This window comes from Macrotis lagotis, chromosome 2 (assembly GCF_037893015.1).
Source record: "Macrotis lagotis isolate mMagLag1 chromosome 2, bilby.v1.9.chrom.fasta, whole genome shotgun sequence".
NCBI classification, from domain to species: Eukaryota; Metazoa; Chordata; class Mammalia; order Peramelemorphia; family Peramelidae; genus Macrotis; species Macrotis lagotis.
In genome coordinates, this window is record NC_133659.1 from 62,405,843 (window position 1) to 62,425,450 (window position 19,608).

General features: G+C 35.6%; 1 protein-coding gene across 7 annotated transcripts in view; it reads right to left on the reverse strand.

The window, feature by feature from the left end:
- CCDC181 (coiled-coil domain containing 181) overlaps positions 1–19,608 on the reverse strand; it is a 53,555-nt gene that overhangs the window by 18,635 nt on the left and 15,312 nt on the right. For all 7 annotated transcript variants that reach the window (XM_074221954.1, XM_074221952.1, XM_074221957.1 and 4 more), the window contains exons 2-3: positions 13,771–13,910; positions 8,361–9,317 (exon numbers count right to left, since the gene is read on the reverse strand). In XM_074221954.1, the coding sequence (XP_074078055.1) occupies positions 8,361–9,317; positions 13,771–13,887 (1,074 nt within the window). In that variant the 5' untranslated portion in view covers positions 13,888–13,910. The remainder of the gene's footprint in view (positions 1–8,360; positions 9,318–13,770; positions 13,911–19,608) is intronic.

A 19,608-nucleotide genomic window follows, 5' to 3' on the forward strand; every position in this document is an offset into this window, starting at 1 on the left:
GCTAATTTCTAGATGACAGTAAGTTATCCAAGTGGAGATGTCTTGAAGGCAGCTAGGGATGTGGTTCTTGAAGCTTAGAGAAAGGTCAGGAGCAGCAGACTGAGTGACATCTGCATTGAGGTGATGGCTGATGCCATGGAAGTGGACAAGATATACTGGAGTGTTAATGTAGAAGAGAATAAATAATGATGATAGCAGCTAGCATTTATATGATGCTCAAAATAAAGAGTTATTAAGGGATTTGCCCAGAATCACCCAGCTAGTATCTGAGGCTAGATTTGAATTCAGATCTTCCTGACTCTAGGACAGCACTCCACCTACTGTGTCACCTAGGTAATTCTAATCAAGGAGAGACCACCCTGCCAGAATATCTACATTTATGAATAAGGAGGAGAAAGAAGAACCAATGAAGGAGCTATTGAAGCAACCAGAAAGCTAAGAAGAAAACTAAGAAATTGTGATGTTTCTAAGGCCAAAGGAGGAAGAATATAATAATAGATGAAGTGTGATTTAAAAAAAAAAGTTGTAGGCGGTCAAAGAGTATAAGTGGAAAATAAAAGACCAAGGACTTTAGTCATTAAAAACTAACATATGGTGGGGCCATTTTTGAAGACTGATTCGACAGGTGCCACATTGCTTGAGTTGAGAAGGAAGAGAGTAGTGAGAAAGTAGTATTATTTAATTTGAATTTTCCTCCAAAAGTTTAGCAGTGAAAGATGGAAGATAAGGCAGAAACTGGATGCAATAGAAAGGCCAATAAAAATCATTTAAAATAAAAGGTTTCAGGGACTTGAATTTGTTTATAAGCAGATTAAGAGGCACTATTAGGAAGAAAAAGACAAGCTATATAAGGAGGATGGCTAAAAGAGCTAGGACTGATCAAAAATAGTTTGGGAGAAATAGGATTAAGAGAGATCAAGGATTTGAGTAGCAGGATTAACCTGTGAATTAGAGTATCAATGTATCTTTTGTAAATGAAATAGGGGAAGATGGAAAGTTTTAAAGAATGAAAGTGAGCTGAGTTCATGTTTCCTGGTCTTAGTCTTTTCAATGAAGTAGGTTAGGTTATTTGTTAAGAGAGATAGGTGGTAAGGATGGCATTTCTAGAAATAAAGAAGAAAGGTTCAAAATAAGTGCTTTGGGAATGAGGTAGGGGGAAAATAGAAAGATTATTGAGCAGTAGAAATGGTCCACTTGAGGTCCTATGCAATGAATCTGAAACCAGGTAAAATTAGCGTCATTTCACTTCTTTCTCCTGGGACATTCAGCAGCCTTGAAGTAGGAGTAGAAAAATCTGAAGGGGGATATTGCAGAAGGGATACTGATATATTAAACCTCCATATATTTCCTCCCAGTTTTCCCAGTGTACATACTTCCTCTTATTTTGGTCATGGGCAAGACTAGAATATTTACTTTCCAGGTTATCATTTATAGTCTTTTAATATTCCTACAACAGTCCACTAATGCATCCTAGATTTTAGACTCAAAAGATACTTTACTTATCTTAGTTCACTATTAGATTAAACTGAATTTCTTAACTGAATTATCTGGAACAAACTTCCACAAAATCCTATTCTGATGCCTTATTTGTGGTACACCAAGGGTGATCCTAAACCAAGTCAGCAAAATGCAGTTCTGATGGACTCTACCACACTGGGAGGATCCTCCATAAAGTCTGGGTGATGGCATCAGTTTGCTCTCTAAAGACCAGAATTCACCCAACTATAGAGAGGCTCCACATTAGGATGCCTCTGGCTATGGCAACCTAGGAAACAAAGAAAAATGAAATGGTCCCCTCTTCCTCTTTTTTAGTGAGAGAGACAGTAAGAGAAAGAGAAGATGGGAGATTTTAGCCATATATATATCTATATATCTATATATCTATATCTATATCTATATCTATATATATATATGAAACCATATATAGCCAAAGATTTTAGCCATTTATGTACTTCTAGTGGTTCATTATGAACTCTAAATGTGAGACCCTTGACCAATAACTAATGAGGGTACATGCTACTGGAGAAACTAAATAGTATTATCCTTGACATTCTCAAAATAAATGAAACCACACCGAGAAGATTGCAACAAAAAGAGAGTAGCTCACTGTTCTTAACTAGAAAAATGGGTGGGATTTGATTTCTCATGCATCCAAAGGCAATAAGGGACATAAGATTATTTCATATTGTAGTACTCAGGATATGTAATTTAAAAAGACAATCATGAAAATATTTGCAACTTATGCCCAAAAATATGTTACAGAAAATGAAACAGAAAAAGTATGTGGAGAACTCAATGAAATGCTCCAAAATAAGTCAATATTTAGTGATCTCAATTGCAAAAGGCAAGAATAGATGAAGACAGTGAGAAATGTGTTAGGAAATACAGATCAGGAATAAGGACTGAGAGGTGCCAAAGTCTTTTAGAATAGACAAAAGATGCATGTTTTTATAACATGAATGACTTCAAGAAAACAAATGGAGGGTGCAGGATAGGATGAACACCAAATATCACCAAAAAATGAAACCAAAGGCACATTTAAAAAGACAAGAAATAACTCATTAATGCAGTTGTTATTCTTGATTCGGATGTCCAAATATAATCAGACCATCAACTTCAAAAAAAATCAAAATGGTACAAAACTATTAGAAAGAAAATAAATGTATGATTTGCAATTACAACAATAGTATTAATAATCTATTTAGGTGATTTATGGATGAAATAAACAGAAAATCATATTTTACTTCTGTTTTACTGATATAAAACCAATTACCATATAAAGGTATATAGCACAATGCAAAAAATGTTGGGGTTAAGAGTCAGGAAGACTTGAATCCTAAGGCTGCCTCAGACACTTTTTGGCTGTATGAACCTGGCAAGTTATTTAACCTATGTGTTTCAGTTTCCTTATCTGTAAAAATAGGGAGAATAACATTCCCTTACCTTATGGGGTTGTTGCAAGAATCAAATGTTTTAACATATATAAGGCATTTTGCAAATCTTGAAGCATTATATAAATCCTACATTATTATTATTATTATTATTATTATTATTATTATTATTATTATTATTATTTTATTACCACCAAAAGAACCCAATTCAGCACACACTTGATTGAACTGCCAAGTGGAGAGATGATGCAGTCAATAAGAACAATAATACAAGGAAGGATAAAGAAATGCCAGAAGGATGACAGAAGATTAAAGGCTGTATCATCTTATTAGAAAGAAGCAGGGGCAAAACTAGTTCACAGAAAGCTTCAATTAAGCTAAATCATCCTGGGACAATGGAAGGAGGACAACAAATAAAGGAAGAAACTGACACATATTCAACTATTTTTATAATCAGGGCTTTTCCATCATCAAAGACAATAAATCTACTGTACTAACTCAACATCATAGATGCCTTTATAGAAGAGGTAGGAATGGTACTGAAGAGAACAGACATTTTTAAAGCAGCCAGATTAGACCAAAGATTCATAGAAAAGACATACGCTGAATACAACACAATTAATTGTAAGGGCACAAAGGACCTGATGTAAGATTTTTTTTTAGGTTTTTGCAAGGCAAATGGGGTTAAGTAGCTTGCCCAAGGCCACACAGCTAGGTAATTATTAAGTGTTGAACCCAGGTACTCCTGACTCCAAGGCCGGTACTTTATCCACTATGCCACCTAGCCGCACACAATGTAAGATTGTTTTTAAAAGAGGTTAATTATGATCATATTCAAAATATCAAGCTATATAAAAATATGATGACTGTACTCTACACACACTATCAATGGCATCAGAAAGAATACTGGTGAGAAACAGACAGGCTTTTCACTTGTGATATATTCCTTCAGTAGATATCTCTACCTCTATACAACTGAAAATTTGGAAAGTACAATTTTATGACTAGTATTTATTGATTTTTGATTTTTTAAAACAGAACAATTCAATTTTATTCAGGAGGGCAAAACACGGCTTTACAGGTTCTCTAGGGTCTCTACCAACAAAACCACAGCTACAGCATAAACAGTGACGAGCTGGGCTTGGGGTCAGTAAGATCTGCATTCAAGTCCTACTTCTAACACTGATGTCAACAAAATCATAGTTCTAATCCCAAACCTGTACCACAAAAAGGCATAACAATAGAGATAACCTTGATTAATGATTGCTAATATCAAATGAGATACAAAAATTGAGATTTTATGCTTGCCAAAGGTGTTCACCTCTGTTCTAGAGAAGAGGCCCAATGCTGAAGAGTGATTCTCTATAAACAATTAGGTCCTCTATATGTTCCCGTTTGGGAATGGCATTGTACTGGTTATATCAAGTTCTGGAATTCTGCAGTTTCTATAATGCACTCAAGAGAGTTTGACTTAATCATCCAAACGGGGGGAAAAAAACAATGAATGAAAACTGCTTCTGTAGAGATGCATAAACTAAATATTATGTACTAGGCAACAGTATGTGGTAGTCAATAATTTTCAGTTGTATCCAACTCTTCGTGCTAGTGGTACTTAAAAATAAAAATGAAACAGACCTTGACCTCAAAGAGCTTACATTCTATCAGGTGAACAAAATAAACACAAGATAATTTGAGGAGAGGGCATTAGTAAGGGATCTTGAAAGGTCTTAAGGTATAAAACAGCATTCAAGTCAAATCCGGTCTCAAACACTTAATAATTACCTAGCTGCGTGGCCTTGGGCAAGCCACTTAACCCCATTTGCCTTGCAAAAACCTAAAAAAATAAAAAAATAAATAAAAAGATGGCAGTGAGAGTGAGAAGGGAGTCATTTGGGACAACCAGTGCAGAGTGACAGAGATGGAAGATGGAAAACTGCAGTTTTTGCTTAACTGATAAGGGTGGCTAGGGGACTTTAAAGAGTAAACAGAAGAGTTTTTATTCCTAAAAACAATAGGAAGTCAATTAACTCACTGGAGTTAATTGAATGGAGGGATGATATAGTCAATCATGCGCTACTAGTAACTATGTGGAATACGAATCGTAAAATGGAGAGATTTGAGGCAAAGGCTATGGTAATTGTACAATCAAGGATGGTGGCCATTCAAGTGAAGAGAAGGGGAAAAGTGGGAAATGTTATGCAGATAGAAATCACAAGACCTGGCAACTGACTATCTACGTGAGATGAGAGGAAGGAATCAAGGATTATGCTGGAGTTACAAACAACCTGCAAATGTTAGTGGTACCCTGGATGTAAATAAAGTACAAGAGAAGATTATAGGGGAAAAGATAAGCAGACATGGTGGGTCTGAAATGCCAATGGCATCTAGTTTCTATTTGTTAAACAGACAGCTGAAGATGCCTGGCTAAGGGGGAAACACACACACACACACACACACACATCTATATATACATATTTACACATTAGATGATATAACTAGATCTCAAGTATTTGGTATAAAGAGAATTGAAGTTGTGGGATCTGATTCAGTCACTGAAAAAGAGGATAGAAAGTAGAAAAAGAAGAGGCCAGAAATATACCCACAGTGATAAGACCATGATAAGCATTATAAACTCATAAACAACAACAAAACAATGGATAGGAGAACCAACAGAAGACACTGTTATGAAAGCCCAGAGATAAGAGAGTAGCCAACAGTGAAAAGTGTTAAAGTGCACTCAAGAAGACATGCTATCTGGCAGGAAATTCAAAAATAAAGAGCAATTGGTGGGAAGTAGTTTGAATTGAAAGATGAAGTCAGAAGCAAATACATGTATGTGCATGTATATATATGTGTGTGTGTATATATCAACCAATATGTATAAATGCATGTTACATGTATATATGGACACATGCACATGTGGAAATATTCATGTGTACATCTATGTGTATATTTGGATGTATATATACATATATGTGTTCTATGTATGTATGTATGTATATATCTGATATAGACGGGACACATGGGCAAGGAGTTATCCCAAAACAGGAAGAGGAGAAGAATGTATTACTTTGGGGAAATTATAAAACTCTATTAATGAATTCAAACTTTACCTAGAATGAAAGGTCATATTTTTAATAGCAATAAAAAATTCTACCAGCATTGTGATGAGAATGTTAAGTCATGGAACACAACAGTCTCTGAAGAATTAAAAAAATGAATATCACTTAAAAGGACAATGGAGGGGTAAGTAGGTTACAATACATAACAGAGAACTACAATATCATAAGAGATATCATCAATGACAAATAATGATGTCACCAGAGAAATGTATAGATTGAAAAACATAGGTTGTATACCCTTTGACCCAATGATACCACTACTAGGTCTGTATCCTAACGGGATCACAAAAAAAGGGGAAAAGACTATAAGAATATTTGTAGCGGCACTTTTTGTGATGACAAAGACTTGGAAATTAAGGAAATTTCCACCAACTGGGAAAAGACTAAACAAATTGGAGCATATGAATATAATGAATTATTGCTCCATAAAAAACTACAAGTAGGCAGATTTCAGAAAAAAATATGAAAAGATTGACATGAACTAAGTGAAGTGAGCAGAACCAGAACATTGGACACCTTAACATGGCAGTGAATGATGATCAACTATGATGGACTCAGCTCCTCTCAGCAATACAGCAAAGACAATTCTAAAAGACCTGCAATGGACAATGCTATCCATATCAGAGGAAGAACTACAGAATCTGAGTGTAGATAAAAAGCATTCTATTTTCACTTTTTAAAAAAAATTTTTATTTTTTTGATTTTACCTTATGATTTTCCCCCCTTCAGATTATTCTCTCACAGAGCAACCAATATGAAAATAGGGGTAACGCAACTATACGTTATTGGAGGAGGGGATGGGAGGGTAGTTAAGGAGAAATGGTTACAAAAAAAAGAATTTTGAAAAATATCTCTACATATAATTGAATAAATAAAATTTTAATATAAAAGCTAAAAAAAAGAAAAAAATAACATAGGCTGGTCATGGCAAGAGCAAGAGATTAGCACTGGAAAGCCTATGTGTTCCACAATGTCATGAGAAATCAAGGAGTGCAACCAGAACATACTAGTTGTAGAGAACTTAAGGGAGGATATAAACAAAAGTCACATGCAATAACTGAGCACGAATGGGTTGGGATCAGCATTGCTTAGATGCAACCATGTGGTGAAATCTAATCTGTTGATGGACTGAGTTACAGACAAAAGCTGATTATTTGTGCTTGACTAACCTAAATACAGCTGTAAACTACAGAAAAGAAGAAAAATAATGTGGTACAGCCAAATAAATAGAAGACTCGGGGAGAATACTGTGAGTATTAGTCCTTAACCTTTCAGGCAGAAAAATGACTTTTGAGTAAATCATCTTATCTCTGAATCTGTTCATTTTTAAAATTAGAGAGCTGTATGAAATTCCCTCTATAACATCCATTCCAACTGTAAAATTTTGTGATTCTATGACTTGAATTATACTAGTCGATGTCCTAATTCCCCATTAATAGTTGAGCTCAAAGTACCAATATATTAAAAAGACAATATATAATAAAATAAATATAATATTTAGAGATTATAAAATATATATATATAATAAAATCAAGACTTCCTGTAAAGGAAATTAAAATGGGGAAAATTTTAACACATACAAGGACACTAAAGATAATACCAGTATCTGTAGAATTTTTTTCTAGACTGCATACTAAAAAATTATAAATCGATTGAAACTCCCTCTTTTCCTAGCTGAAGTGAACCATCAATTCCTATTCCAGATGACTGACATAAGGTGATAGCCAGGCTTATGCTACTATTATCCCCAGCAATTGTCTCTTTGTTCTGATATTTTATATATGCAATTGAGAATCCCTATTTTGCATTGGAACAAGACTAGCCTCTGCATAAGACCAAGAACTGTAATGATGGCTTGTCAATCCTTTTTGGTGTTTCAATTTATAATGCTTGTAAATATTCAAAACATAAAATATACTGGAGAAAATATTTAAAGTATAATCCAAGCCCTTAAAAAATTTAGAATTTACTATATTGAAAATGTGTAACAAAGATAAAAGCTCTTAATTCCCTTGGTCAAAATGCCAAAGATCAGAGAACTCTCTCATATTAAATATATGTACACAAAAGGGTAAAGGAAATGCAAATTTGATCTTAGTTGTTCATCCCTGAGAGAGCCATTTGCCATCTGAATTTCACTAGATTCAAAGTTACACAGTTAAGTTTACATATTTACTGCGTTTTATAAATCCTAAATGAAAACCACAAAAAATAATTATTATATACTTCTAAATATCATCTAGACACAAAAATAATATTTAAGAATCACTGGCAACAATTTTAATTTGTCACATCTACAAAAGAGACCTTGCTCTACTTCCAAAGTCTTGCTTATTCGTGTTCTCACCTCTCTTTTTAGTTTTTCTTTCCTCAGTTCTATCTGTTTTTGTCGCTCTTTCTGTCGAGGTGAAAGACAGTACGTTGAGTTTATTGGTGATATATTTGCGGACTGTACTCTGCGATTGGATTTCCCACTCCCTTTGCTCCTTCGTGTGTTAACTGCTGAACTTGGACGGTATTTGGGATTGGGTGGTGGTTGGGGAAAATAAACCAGTGGTTCCCCTGTGGATGTGTGAGCGATAACATGTGGCTTTACTAAGAGGTCTTCCTTTTTAATCCCAATCATCCCATTGGTAGCTGGATTGGGAGACCGAGGTGATAACTGCTGATTTTCAATCTCAGTGATATTAACATTAATGGGGGGCAAAAAGCCCTGGCTCTCAATATCTTGTAAACTCAAAAGCTCAAACTTCCCATCTCTCTCTACTAGTATCTTTCCATCCTTATATTCCTCACTATTGCCATTAGTCAGTGAAAGGAGCACACTTTCTGGTCTAAGTTCACCAGAAATACATAGCTGTGAGAGTTTCCCGGACACATCTTTCTCACTTTCATAATCATTTCTATAACTTTCTGACTCTTCCAGTGGAGGAACTTCCAGATCTACTAACTTATCCTTGAATTTAAGTTTTCTTTCTCTCTTTTCATTGACAGGCTCTTGAGTCTCCAGAATCTTGTTAGCTGTTACGATCTTTTCCATAATGTATCGCTTTACTTCCTCATCCTCATCATCATCAATATCCTTCTGGCTCTCCGTCTTGATCTCTTGGAATGAGTTTTCACTATCGGAATCAGATACAGGATCCAAAGGCTGAATGCTAGGTACAGAGATGAAGTTATTTCGCCTTGGTGACATCTCATCCTTTGATATTTTATCAAAGTCAGGAAGCTGTTTTGTATCCTCTCCTCCTTTATCGTTCTCTTTCAGTTCTTGGTTTACAACTTCTTCCTTTTCACTAGACATCTAAAAAGAAATCAGGTTCTCTTTCAGTCAGACGATTCAGAATTGAGGTTCCCCAAAACAATCGCAAAATTTATTCATTTGTACAATTCACCCCAGCAAGAAAAAATTTTTTTATAATTATACAACTTACTTTCTATAGGAAAGATTGTTACTTCTTGAAAATTTAGATATGACACTCTATGATGTGTACTTATCTAATAAAATATCCTACAATAAAGAATAATATATATATGTATATATATATATATATATATATATATATATATATATATATATATATATATGTATGTATATAAAACACCCTTTGGAAATTTTTACTGATTATTACTTTGACATTTTAAAAGGTTTCACTTAAATGCTGTATTAATGTACTTTAAATTATACATCTGTTCTGCTGCAAAAAGGGGTCAATTACATTGATGTCATTTATACTTGGGAGTTTCCTATGTGTTTATTTTTTCACCATTTATAGGTTAAAAAGTGATTAAAACTATTTCTTCCATATGATTCTTCACTTCAAAACAAGAAAAAAAATTAAAAATAATTAAAATGTAACCTCTAAAAATACTTTTAAAATTTCTTCCTTTTTGTCCTCAAGACAATTAGTAGTGCAGGGCAAATGCTAAGGGAAGTATGTTCACCAGTGCATTTCAGACAACAGTCATCAAATATTTGATGACTTCTAAAGTCATCTTCTGAGTGCTTGAAATTCTCATTGACTTCATGTTCCCTATACTATCATCTTCAAATAATGCTGTTCTCAATTGTTCCTCGTCCCCTTAATTCATCCCCCTTCTAGACCACTTCCACATATGGCTCCTATCTTTCTTCTCCACTTTTCTATGATGATGATTATCCATCAGGCTCCTTAAACTCAAGAGTTCTTTCCTCTTCTAGACTCTATCTAAAATCCGTATTATAAATGAACCATCTGACCTAATCTCATGATCACATCTCCAACCACATCTCATGATATATCATTTCTTCTACTCCTCAATTATCATCAAATGGGCACTCCCCTTTTCATCTCAATCCCCTCCATGCTTTTCCCTCTGGTCTCAGAGGAAACAGTGTTCCTGAAGTTCCTCTGAAGTTAATCCCCTGCTTATCTTTGCTTGAATACCATCCTTAATTCATATCCCTCCAAAATCTTGCTTCAATATTAATGCTCTACTTTGCTAACAACTTCAGTCTTTCTTTCCTTTCTTTTGTTACTCTACAGATTGTTCCCCCTGGAATCATTACTTCATACCAACTCTTCCCATTTTTCTCTAAATGCCAAGTATACTAGATTATATCACAATGGTATTTCATTGCATTCATATGGCAGAATTTATTCAGTCATTCTCAATCAATGGGTAGCATTGCTGCCAGTTTTTTGCTAACACAAAGTTTTTAAAATATTTTTGACATGTATTTAATGGAAGCCTTTACTTCTGTCTTTGACTCCTCTTCCTTCCTTCTGGAATATATTGCCACCAATGACATTGCTGAGTCAACAGACATAAACAATTTAATAACTTTTCTCAGATCAATCTATATTATTTTTAAGAATTAAACCAATTTACAATGCAGTATTAACAACATAACTGCAATTTTGACAATTTCCTAGTTCTGCCAACTTTGTAATTTTGCCAAGTACGAGTTGACAACCAGAAATTGTTTTAATTTGCATTTCTTTTATTACTAGTTATTTAGAATAATCTTTCATATATAATCTTTTATAAGTTTTCATCAATTTTGTTGAAAACTACTTTTTGACAACTTATGGAATGATTATTGGTCTTATATATTTTATTATACATTGGAAGACAGACTTGTATTTGAGATAACTGATGTGAAAATTTTTCTCTAACAATCTCCCTTCTTATAAGTTACTTTGATTTTATTCATGTAAAATCTTTAAAATTGTTGATGAAATTATCTGTTTTCTCCTTTATGACCACATCCGTCCTTTATTTGGCTAAGAATTCTCTTTCTGGCTACAGTTGTAAAAGGTACCTAATTCCATCATTCTAAATTTTTTCTAGTCTAAATTTTTATAGAAGTGATCATTTATAGTTATATCACTTGTTCTGTTTTATTGAGACATATCGAATAATTTTAGTCCAAATCTATTTTTCTGTTAAATGGCTTTCCAGTTTTCTCAGTAATTCCTTTCATTAAAGAGTCCATCTCCCAACAAGATTAATTTTTTGTTTAATTGAACATTGAAGCTACTGTTTGATTCTTATTTATCCAAACTGCTGCACTGATCTATTTTTCTATGTTTGAACTAATTTTTTTGTATGATTACTACTTTATCATACAGCTTCATGTCTAGACATGTTATTCCTTCCTTATCCCTTCTTTTAACTTTCTAGGTATTTTTTCCTTCCAAATGGTTTTTGTTATTTTGTCTAGTGGGCAAAGACATTCCTTAGCAGTTTGATTGGTATAGGCTTTTTTAGGGGTGTAGCAGGAAGGACGACCTTGGATTTCATAGCAACCCCACTCCCTTCCTATCAGTGATGTGGCCAAGGTCACGTAATGTAATCTCTTTAAACCTTGGGTTCCTCAGAGTTAATAAGGTTCACAATGATTATCTTATAAGGGTATGTTATGGGGATGAGAACATATATGTAAGTAAAACATGTCAGCAATCATCATTCTCTACCACCATTCTAGTAATGCTCTTTCCCTCCTGACCAATTCCGGAAGATCAGGAACTGTCAAATTACACCTTCATTGCTCCCTTCACAACAGCCCTCCCACAAGTCTCCTCCCTTCTACTCAAACTTTGAAGCCTTCACCACCTAACTCCTAAACTACTAAAGCAGCCATTAGCATCTCCCCACTCCAGCCCATACTCCACTTCCTCATTAATTCCCTATTATTTCAAGGATCAAACATAAAATCCTGTCATTCTTTTTTTTTTTTTGGTTTTTGCAAAGCAATGGGGTTCAGTGACTTGCCCAAGGTCACACTGCTAAGTAAGTATTAAGTGTCTGAGGTCACATTTGAACTCAGGTCCTCCTGACTCCAGGGCTGGTGCTCTATCTTTTGCACCACCTACCTGCCCCCTTGTCACTGGCTCTTAAAACCCTTTACATGGGGGGCGGCTAGGTGGTGTAGTGGATAAAGCACTGACCTTGGAGTCAGGAGTACCTGGGTTCAAATCCGGTCTCAGACACTTAATAATTACCTAGCTGTGTGGCCTTGGGCAAGCCACTTAACCCCATTTGCCTTACAAAAAAAAAAAACCTAAAAAAAAAACCCTTTACAACCTGGTCCATTCCTACCTTTCCACTTCTTACACTTTAACGCCCCCTTGCATATACTTGAAGATCCAGCTACATAGATTTTTTTTCATAGAGTACAAAATATTTTAAGAATTTACAGTATTAAGCTGGAAAAATTACAATATCCTTGCTCTTGGCACATGATACTCTCCATCTTCAGATTCAATACCTTTTTTAATAGCTCTCCCCCTAAACTTGGGAATGCTCTACCTTTTGACTCAAACTCCTGGCTTCCTAGCGGGCCTTCCCTCTGAGAGTACTTTACTATCTCACTGTATATATCTGGAATGTACAATTTTTTGTATATGTTGTGTACTTTTTATATTTACTTTGCTATTTATAGATTGCATCTCCCATTAGAATGTGAAGTCCTTATCGGTGGGACTGTGTTTTTGTGTTTCTTTTTATCCCAAGCATTCATCACAGAGCCTGGCCTATACCACTGAATAAATGCTTGCTGACCAACTGACAGGCCCTGGCTACCTTCTAGTCTTAACTCCCAACTTCTCTTCCCCATCCTGCCTCATCCAAACACCAATCCCCTATTAATATTCTCCAAGTCTATCAATTAACTACTCCAAGTCAATGTATGGATTTTTCTTTGTTCACATCTTTCTTTAAAATACCTTTCTCTGTTTATAAATTAAACTTGTTACTACTACTACTATTTGCATGGAATCACTCACCTTTATAACAACAACTCATGTAAAGGTTTACACACAATTTTCCCTATAACAATGCTGTGAGGTAGGGAGTTCAAGTTCTATCATTTCCCATTTTTACAAATGAAATAAGACTCAAGAGAAGCTAGGTTTCCTATCAGTGATAAAAAGCTTCTAATCATAAATAGATGTTTTGGCTAGAAGTCCAGTGGTTATGCCATTATAACACGTCAAGTCAACAAGCATTTATTAAGCACCTGTCATAGCCCTGCCATATGTCCTCCAGGGTGATTTCAGTTTTTAGGAGGATATCATTTCATGATCTAATCCAAGTCATATAGTACACAAGGTCCACTTTTCCTTTTGACACTGTTATGTTTCAATTTAATGATGCATTCAAAAATAATTTCTTCAATGTGTGCAAAACATTGTGCTAAGGTGCTGAGAAAAAAAGAAAATCAATAATATATAATGTTTTTTTTAAAAAGGGTTATCGTTCATAATAAATACCTCAATACTGCCAACATGGTTTTTTTCTTCTTCACTAATTAACCACTCAAGGTCCTTTTCAAAGTCATCTTCGTATTCTCCACTTTCCATCAAATCAATATCTTTCTTTTCATTCATATTCTCCTCATTAAAGAATAGTGCTGTAAGACATAAAATAAATGACATGATAATATGTCCTCATAGGGTAAAGAATTCTGCAAAACATCTACAATTTTCAAAGGAGGCAACAGAAAAATATGATATATAATGATTTCATTAAAAAAATAGTTAAGGTTTGTAAGTCAAAGGATATTTTAGTGAAGAACTTCCTGAAACATATTCAAAATTCCTTCTGTAAACACACAGATACACAGACTAATAATTTTTATGTCAAGAAGTTTGTTTTATTGTACTTTCCTTTACTTTTTCTTTTATAAATTGGAGGTTTGTGGAAACCCTGTGTAAAGCAAGTCTATTGGCACCCCTTTCCAATAGCATGTGTTCACATCATGTCTCTGTGTCTTATTTTGGTGACCCTCACAATATTTCAAATTTTTTTCACTATTATCATTATCTGTTTTGGTGTTCTGTGATCAGCAATCTTTGACACTATTGTAATTATTCTCAGGCACAACAAACCACATCTTTATATGACAGCAAAGTTCATTGATAAATGTTGTACATGTTCTAACTAATGCACCAACCAGCCGTTTCTCTCTTTTCCTCTCCTCAGAACTCTCTATTCCCCAAGACACAACAATATTGAAAGGACAATTAATAAGTTCATAATAGACTCTAAACATTCATATCAGTTGTTTTTTTCCAATGAGATGTTTCACATTTTCTTCTAATTTTTCATTCTTTTGGTTTTGAAGTATTGAGTCCTGATTTCTCGTAAATTTAGCAATCTCCCTGAGTTCTATTCTTTGTCTGAAGGATTTGTTTTCCTCAGAGAGCTTTCTTATCTCCTTTTCCATCTGGCCAATTCTGCTTTTTAAAGCATTCTTCTCCTCAATAACTTTTTGAACTCTTTTATCCATTTGACCTAAGCTGGTTTTTAGCATGCTATTTTCTTCAGCATTTTTTTGGATTTCCTTGACTATGCTGCTGACTTCATTTTCATCTTTTTCCTGTATCTCTCTCATTTCTTTTCCCAGTTTTTCTTCTAACTCCCTCATTTGATTTTCAAAGTCTTTTTTGAGCTCTGTCATAGCCTGAGCCCAATTTCTGTTTTTCTTGGAGTCTTTAGATGCAGGAGCTTGTGCTTCCTCATCTTCAGACTGAATGTTTTGATCCTTCTTGGGCTCACAGGTGAAATATTTCTCCATGGTGTTCCTCTTTTTTCTCTGCTTGCTCATTTTCCCAGCCTTAGCCTGATTTTGGAGTGCTTCCTGAGCTTTTGGGACACTCCCACAAGGATCTCAGTGTATGAGGCTCTGTCCTCCCTCCTGGTCTGTGAATGACCATATGCGCCCCCCTCTGCCATGGGGCTGAGGTGGGGGGGCCCTGCTGTTCTATTGGGGGGGGGCTAGACTGCAATCAGGATCTGAATGTGATCAGAACCCCAGAGTCCTGTTCTAGCAGCAGAGCTGGGCAGTCTCTCTTCACTCCCCTCCCTAGGTTCAATGGGCTCATGCCCTGGGGGCTCCTGCTTACCAGCTCTGCCTGCTTCTGTTCCTGGATCTGGACTGCCTTGGCCATGCTGCTCACTGTGTGCCCTGAGGGCTGGGCTTCATGTACTCACTCTGGCAGAGGTCCCCTGTTCCCCCAAGTTGTGCCCAGTGCTCCTCAGGGCATAGGTCAGGAAACTCCCTTGCCGCTGTAAGCCAAGGCTCCCAGCACCCTGAGGCTGCCTCCGGGAGACTGAAGTTCTTTGGTGAGCCACCCCTCTGGCAGGCCACCCCTCCAACCCTGGGGAGCAGAGCCTTTCTGCTCTTTTCCAGGTTACCTTGAGTAGGAGAACTGTCTCACTGGGTCCCTCTGTGGGTTCTGTCTGTCGAAAATTTAGTTAGAGTCCTTAGTTTATAATTTTTATGAGAGAGCGCCTAAGAGAGGATACTCTCTTGTCAACATCTTGGCTCCACCCTCGACTCCAAACATTCAAATAAAAGGAACAGACAATTGATATGGTAAGCTTTCTTGTTAAAAAATTTAAGAAATTTCCACATCCACTTCAACCTTCAAGAAGCCAGCACAGCAGTCAAGACTCTCCACCAGCAAAAAGATGACTCATTAAAGCCTCAGATAGTATCATATTTAACAATAAAGTACAAATTAAATTAAGATTGTACATTTTGTACATTTGAAGACATATTGTTACATACTTAATCTACAGTAAGGTAAAAAAGGAAAAATTAAGAAAGAATACAAACTTTTTTTCCTAACTTCTATATGAACTTGGAAAACAAAAAATTCATGTGGCAATAGTATTGCTTTACTATGGTGATCTGGAACTGAACCTACAATATCTTCAAGTTTGCATGGATCAGAAATAAGCCCAGATTTTGGAGGTGGAATTCTCAGACTCTTTTTCCTTATCTGTCCTCCCTCCTCTAATTCCCAAATTCTTAGAGACAGGCAAGGGCAATTTCTTTTGAGTACATTCACTGAAGGAGAAAAGATTGGAGAGAAATCAACAATTCCCACTCAAGAGTCCCAAAGATCCCTTCCATTTGCGAAGGGGCATTTATAGCAAAGAAAGAGAGCTTGGATCCTGTAATCATGGCAACAGAACTGCTTTGGTAGGGCATTTTCCTGTCAAAACAATGAGTTACTAGGGTTCTAGTTAGTGAGACACTTGGTTTCCTCAAACAAACAATTGAGTCATTCTTTCCTTTCAACAAAGACAATTGATTATATAATAGAAAAGAATTGCAAAATCTCAGACTTGTGAAAGACCTCAGAAAGCATACTTCTATCAACTCAGATATATAAAACAGTTCTCTAAACAATGTATCTAAAAAGTAAACACATCTTTCATTGGAAGATATCTAATAAATAGAACCTATGTCTTCCCAGACAATCCTTTCTATTCTGGATAGCTTTAATTTATTGGAAATTCTTCTTTACTTTTGAGGAAATCAAATATTGATTTTATTTTATATTTGATCCCTTTCTGTTACTGATTTTATTCTCTAACTACCTGAGTCATGTTTCTTTGTCTATGAGATAATTTAGAAGTTCATGAGTCTAAAAGTTCAGTTTTCTGGGGGTAGCTAGGTGGTGCAGTGGATAAAGCACCAGCCCTAGAGTCAGGAGTACCTGGGTTCAAATCCGATCTCAGACACTTAATAATTACCTAGCTGTGTGGCCTTGGGCAAGCCACTTAACCCCATTTGCCTTAAAAAAAAAAACAAAAAAAGGTTCAGTTTTCTGCTCCCAGTTTTTAAGTTAAACTGCCTAATAAACCATTCTAAAAGAAAGAAAACTGCTATCTCCTGCCACCTCCTGCCCTTGTACTATTAGAAAGAATCTATTATTCTTGAAAGGTCCAGGTGGATTCTAGGCTGTCTGGTCTGTTATCACTATGATATTAATTATCCATGGAGGTGGATACCACCAATGAGCTTTCCTTAACAACAAGATGCAAGGAGAGATTGTTGCTAGCCCTGCATTCCAGACTTCCATACAATCATACTGCTTTCCCATAATCTATGATACTCCAGACTTTGGAACCAATCATCTCTTTTTCCATCTGGGATGCTTCCTGTTCTTTGTTTCCTAATATTTCCCAAAACCAAATGAAGGGCTAGCAAGCCCTACCTTGTGGCCTTTAATCTATTGAGGAGATGAAAAAACTTTTATTGGTAATTGCTTGTTTGGAGCCTCATGCTTCAGTTTCTCCTAATTTCACTACAATACCTCAAATCTTTGCCTCTTTGTACCTTCCATTCATTGTTCCTAGTTCTATCCTCTGGTTCCAAGAACTGCAGTTCTATTATATGCTCTTCCACATGGCAATCTGTCAAATTCTTTACATTATTTACCATATCCCCCTAAATCTTCTTTTTTAGGTCAAACTTTCCAAGTTCCTTCAATAAATTTTCATATAGCATTACCTCAAAGTCCTTCTAAAGCACTGCTGACTTTCTTAAAACATAGTACTGAACCCACAATATTCAAAGTTTCCTGTATCCAAACCCCGCCCCCCAACAAACTAGATATGGTCTACTCATTTCAGAGTATGGCAGTGCATAGCAATCGAGTTCTGTATCCTATCCCTTTCATAGCAGCTAAAGATTTCATTCTCTTTGATTGCCATATCAATCACACTGTTGATTCATTAATCTTGGAGTTCATTAAAATCCCCAAATCTTTTTAAGACAAATGGCTATGACTCTGAAGTTGTGTGTATCTTCTTAAGAAAAATTTAAGTGTTGAGAGATTTGTAATTTATATTAAATTTCAAATATGTCTGAATATCTGATTATACAGATAGGAATTCTTCCTATTGCTATTTAATTACTATTTTTGTCAGAAATTATATATTATGTCATGTTATATCATATTATATGTCAGAAATATTTTTGGAGAAAAGCATGAGGAAATGTAGAGTCCTGAATTTGAAGTAAGGAGGACCTAGGTTAAAAAGAAAATCCATCAAATCACTTAATAGCAATATGATTCCAGGCAATCTGAGTCTCATTTTTTCTGATCTGTAAAATGGGGATAATTACAGTATTTCCTAGGCAAAGACTTTTCTGATGATACTGTTAAAGAAAATTGTGAAGCACAATATTAAATGTGACCAGCAGGTGTTGCTATGGAGCAAGGTTTAGCGAGACATGCAATTTTTCTGTGCTAATAGAAAAGAGAAGAGAGGACTTTCCCATCCCACTGCTCCCTGTGCTCTAGGATATAATCTCTTAATGCTCGCCATAATTTCACTCCCCTCTTTACTCAGAGATGGGAAATCTGTCTGCCGCATTTCACAACTGAGGCATATTGTTATAGCAAAGATTTCAATTTGAAGTCTACCTGGTACCAACCAGTTGATATGCTCATCTCTCCTTTTTATTTTAAGAATTTAAGATTATTAATTATTAATAAAATTATACTATTGTAAGATCTTTTCACATATACAACTCACAGGATCCCTGCAGGTCAAGGGGGAAATTTTGATCACCAGAATAAAAGTCTAATCTCTGACCTATTTTTAATTCTATTTGTCCCACTTATTCACTGGCAGCCTCAGTTTTGCCCTCCCTGATATAAAAATAAACATACAAATACATTACCTCCCAAAATGGTGGTCAAGTAGTTTCTATGTCAAGGAAGAATGTTTTTAAGGATACTAATTAAATCAAAATGTATCAGCAGAAACTGAGGAATTTATGCTAGAGAGGAAGGGGGAAACCTGAAACACTGCACAGGTTCCTGCAGTTTCCTGAAGAGAAATAATTTACCCACACTGCTCTCAAGGGTTGTTTAAGATTGGAGATCCAGTCACAGAAACCATGCCTCTTGTGATAAGAGTTCAGTCTCTCTGCAATCATCATTGTGATTTATCTCACTTTCCTCTTGGCAGCAATCCCTTGCTCTGGGAGAGTCCACCACAACCACTCCTGCTGCTATCTCCTCCAAAAGCAAAAGTCACTTTCTCCCAGTTAAGGAGCACAACCCCCCCTAAAAAAGTCAGATTCTCCCAGGGTTGGAAAAAGCTTCTGCCTATTCAAAACTACAGTTCTAAGAATTCCTGGTTAGGATTCAAACCCTTCTACTTACCCACAAGACATCAGTCCAAATATGCCTGAATATCTGATTATACAAATAGGAATTATTCTTCTTCCTATTACTACTTTTTTTTTAGCTTTTTGCAAGGCGAATGGGGTTAAGTGGCTTGCCCAAGGCCACACAGCT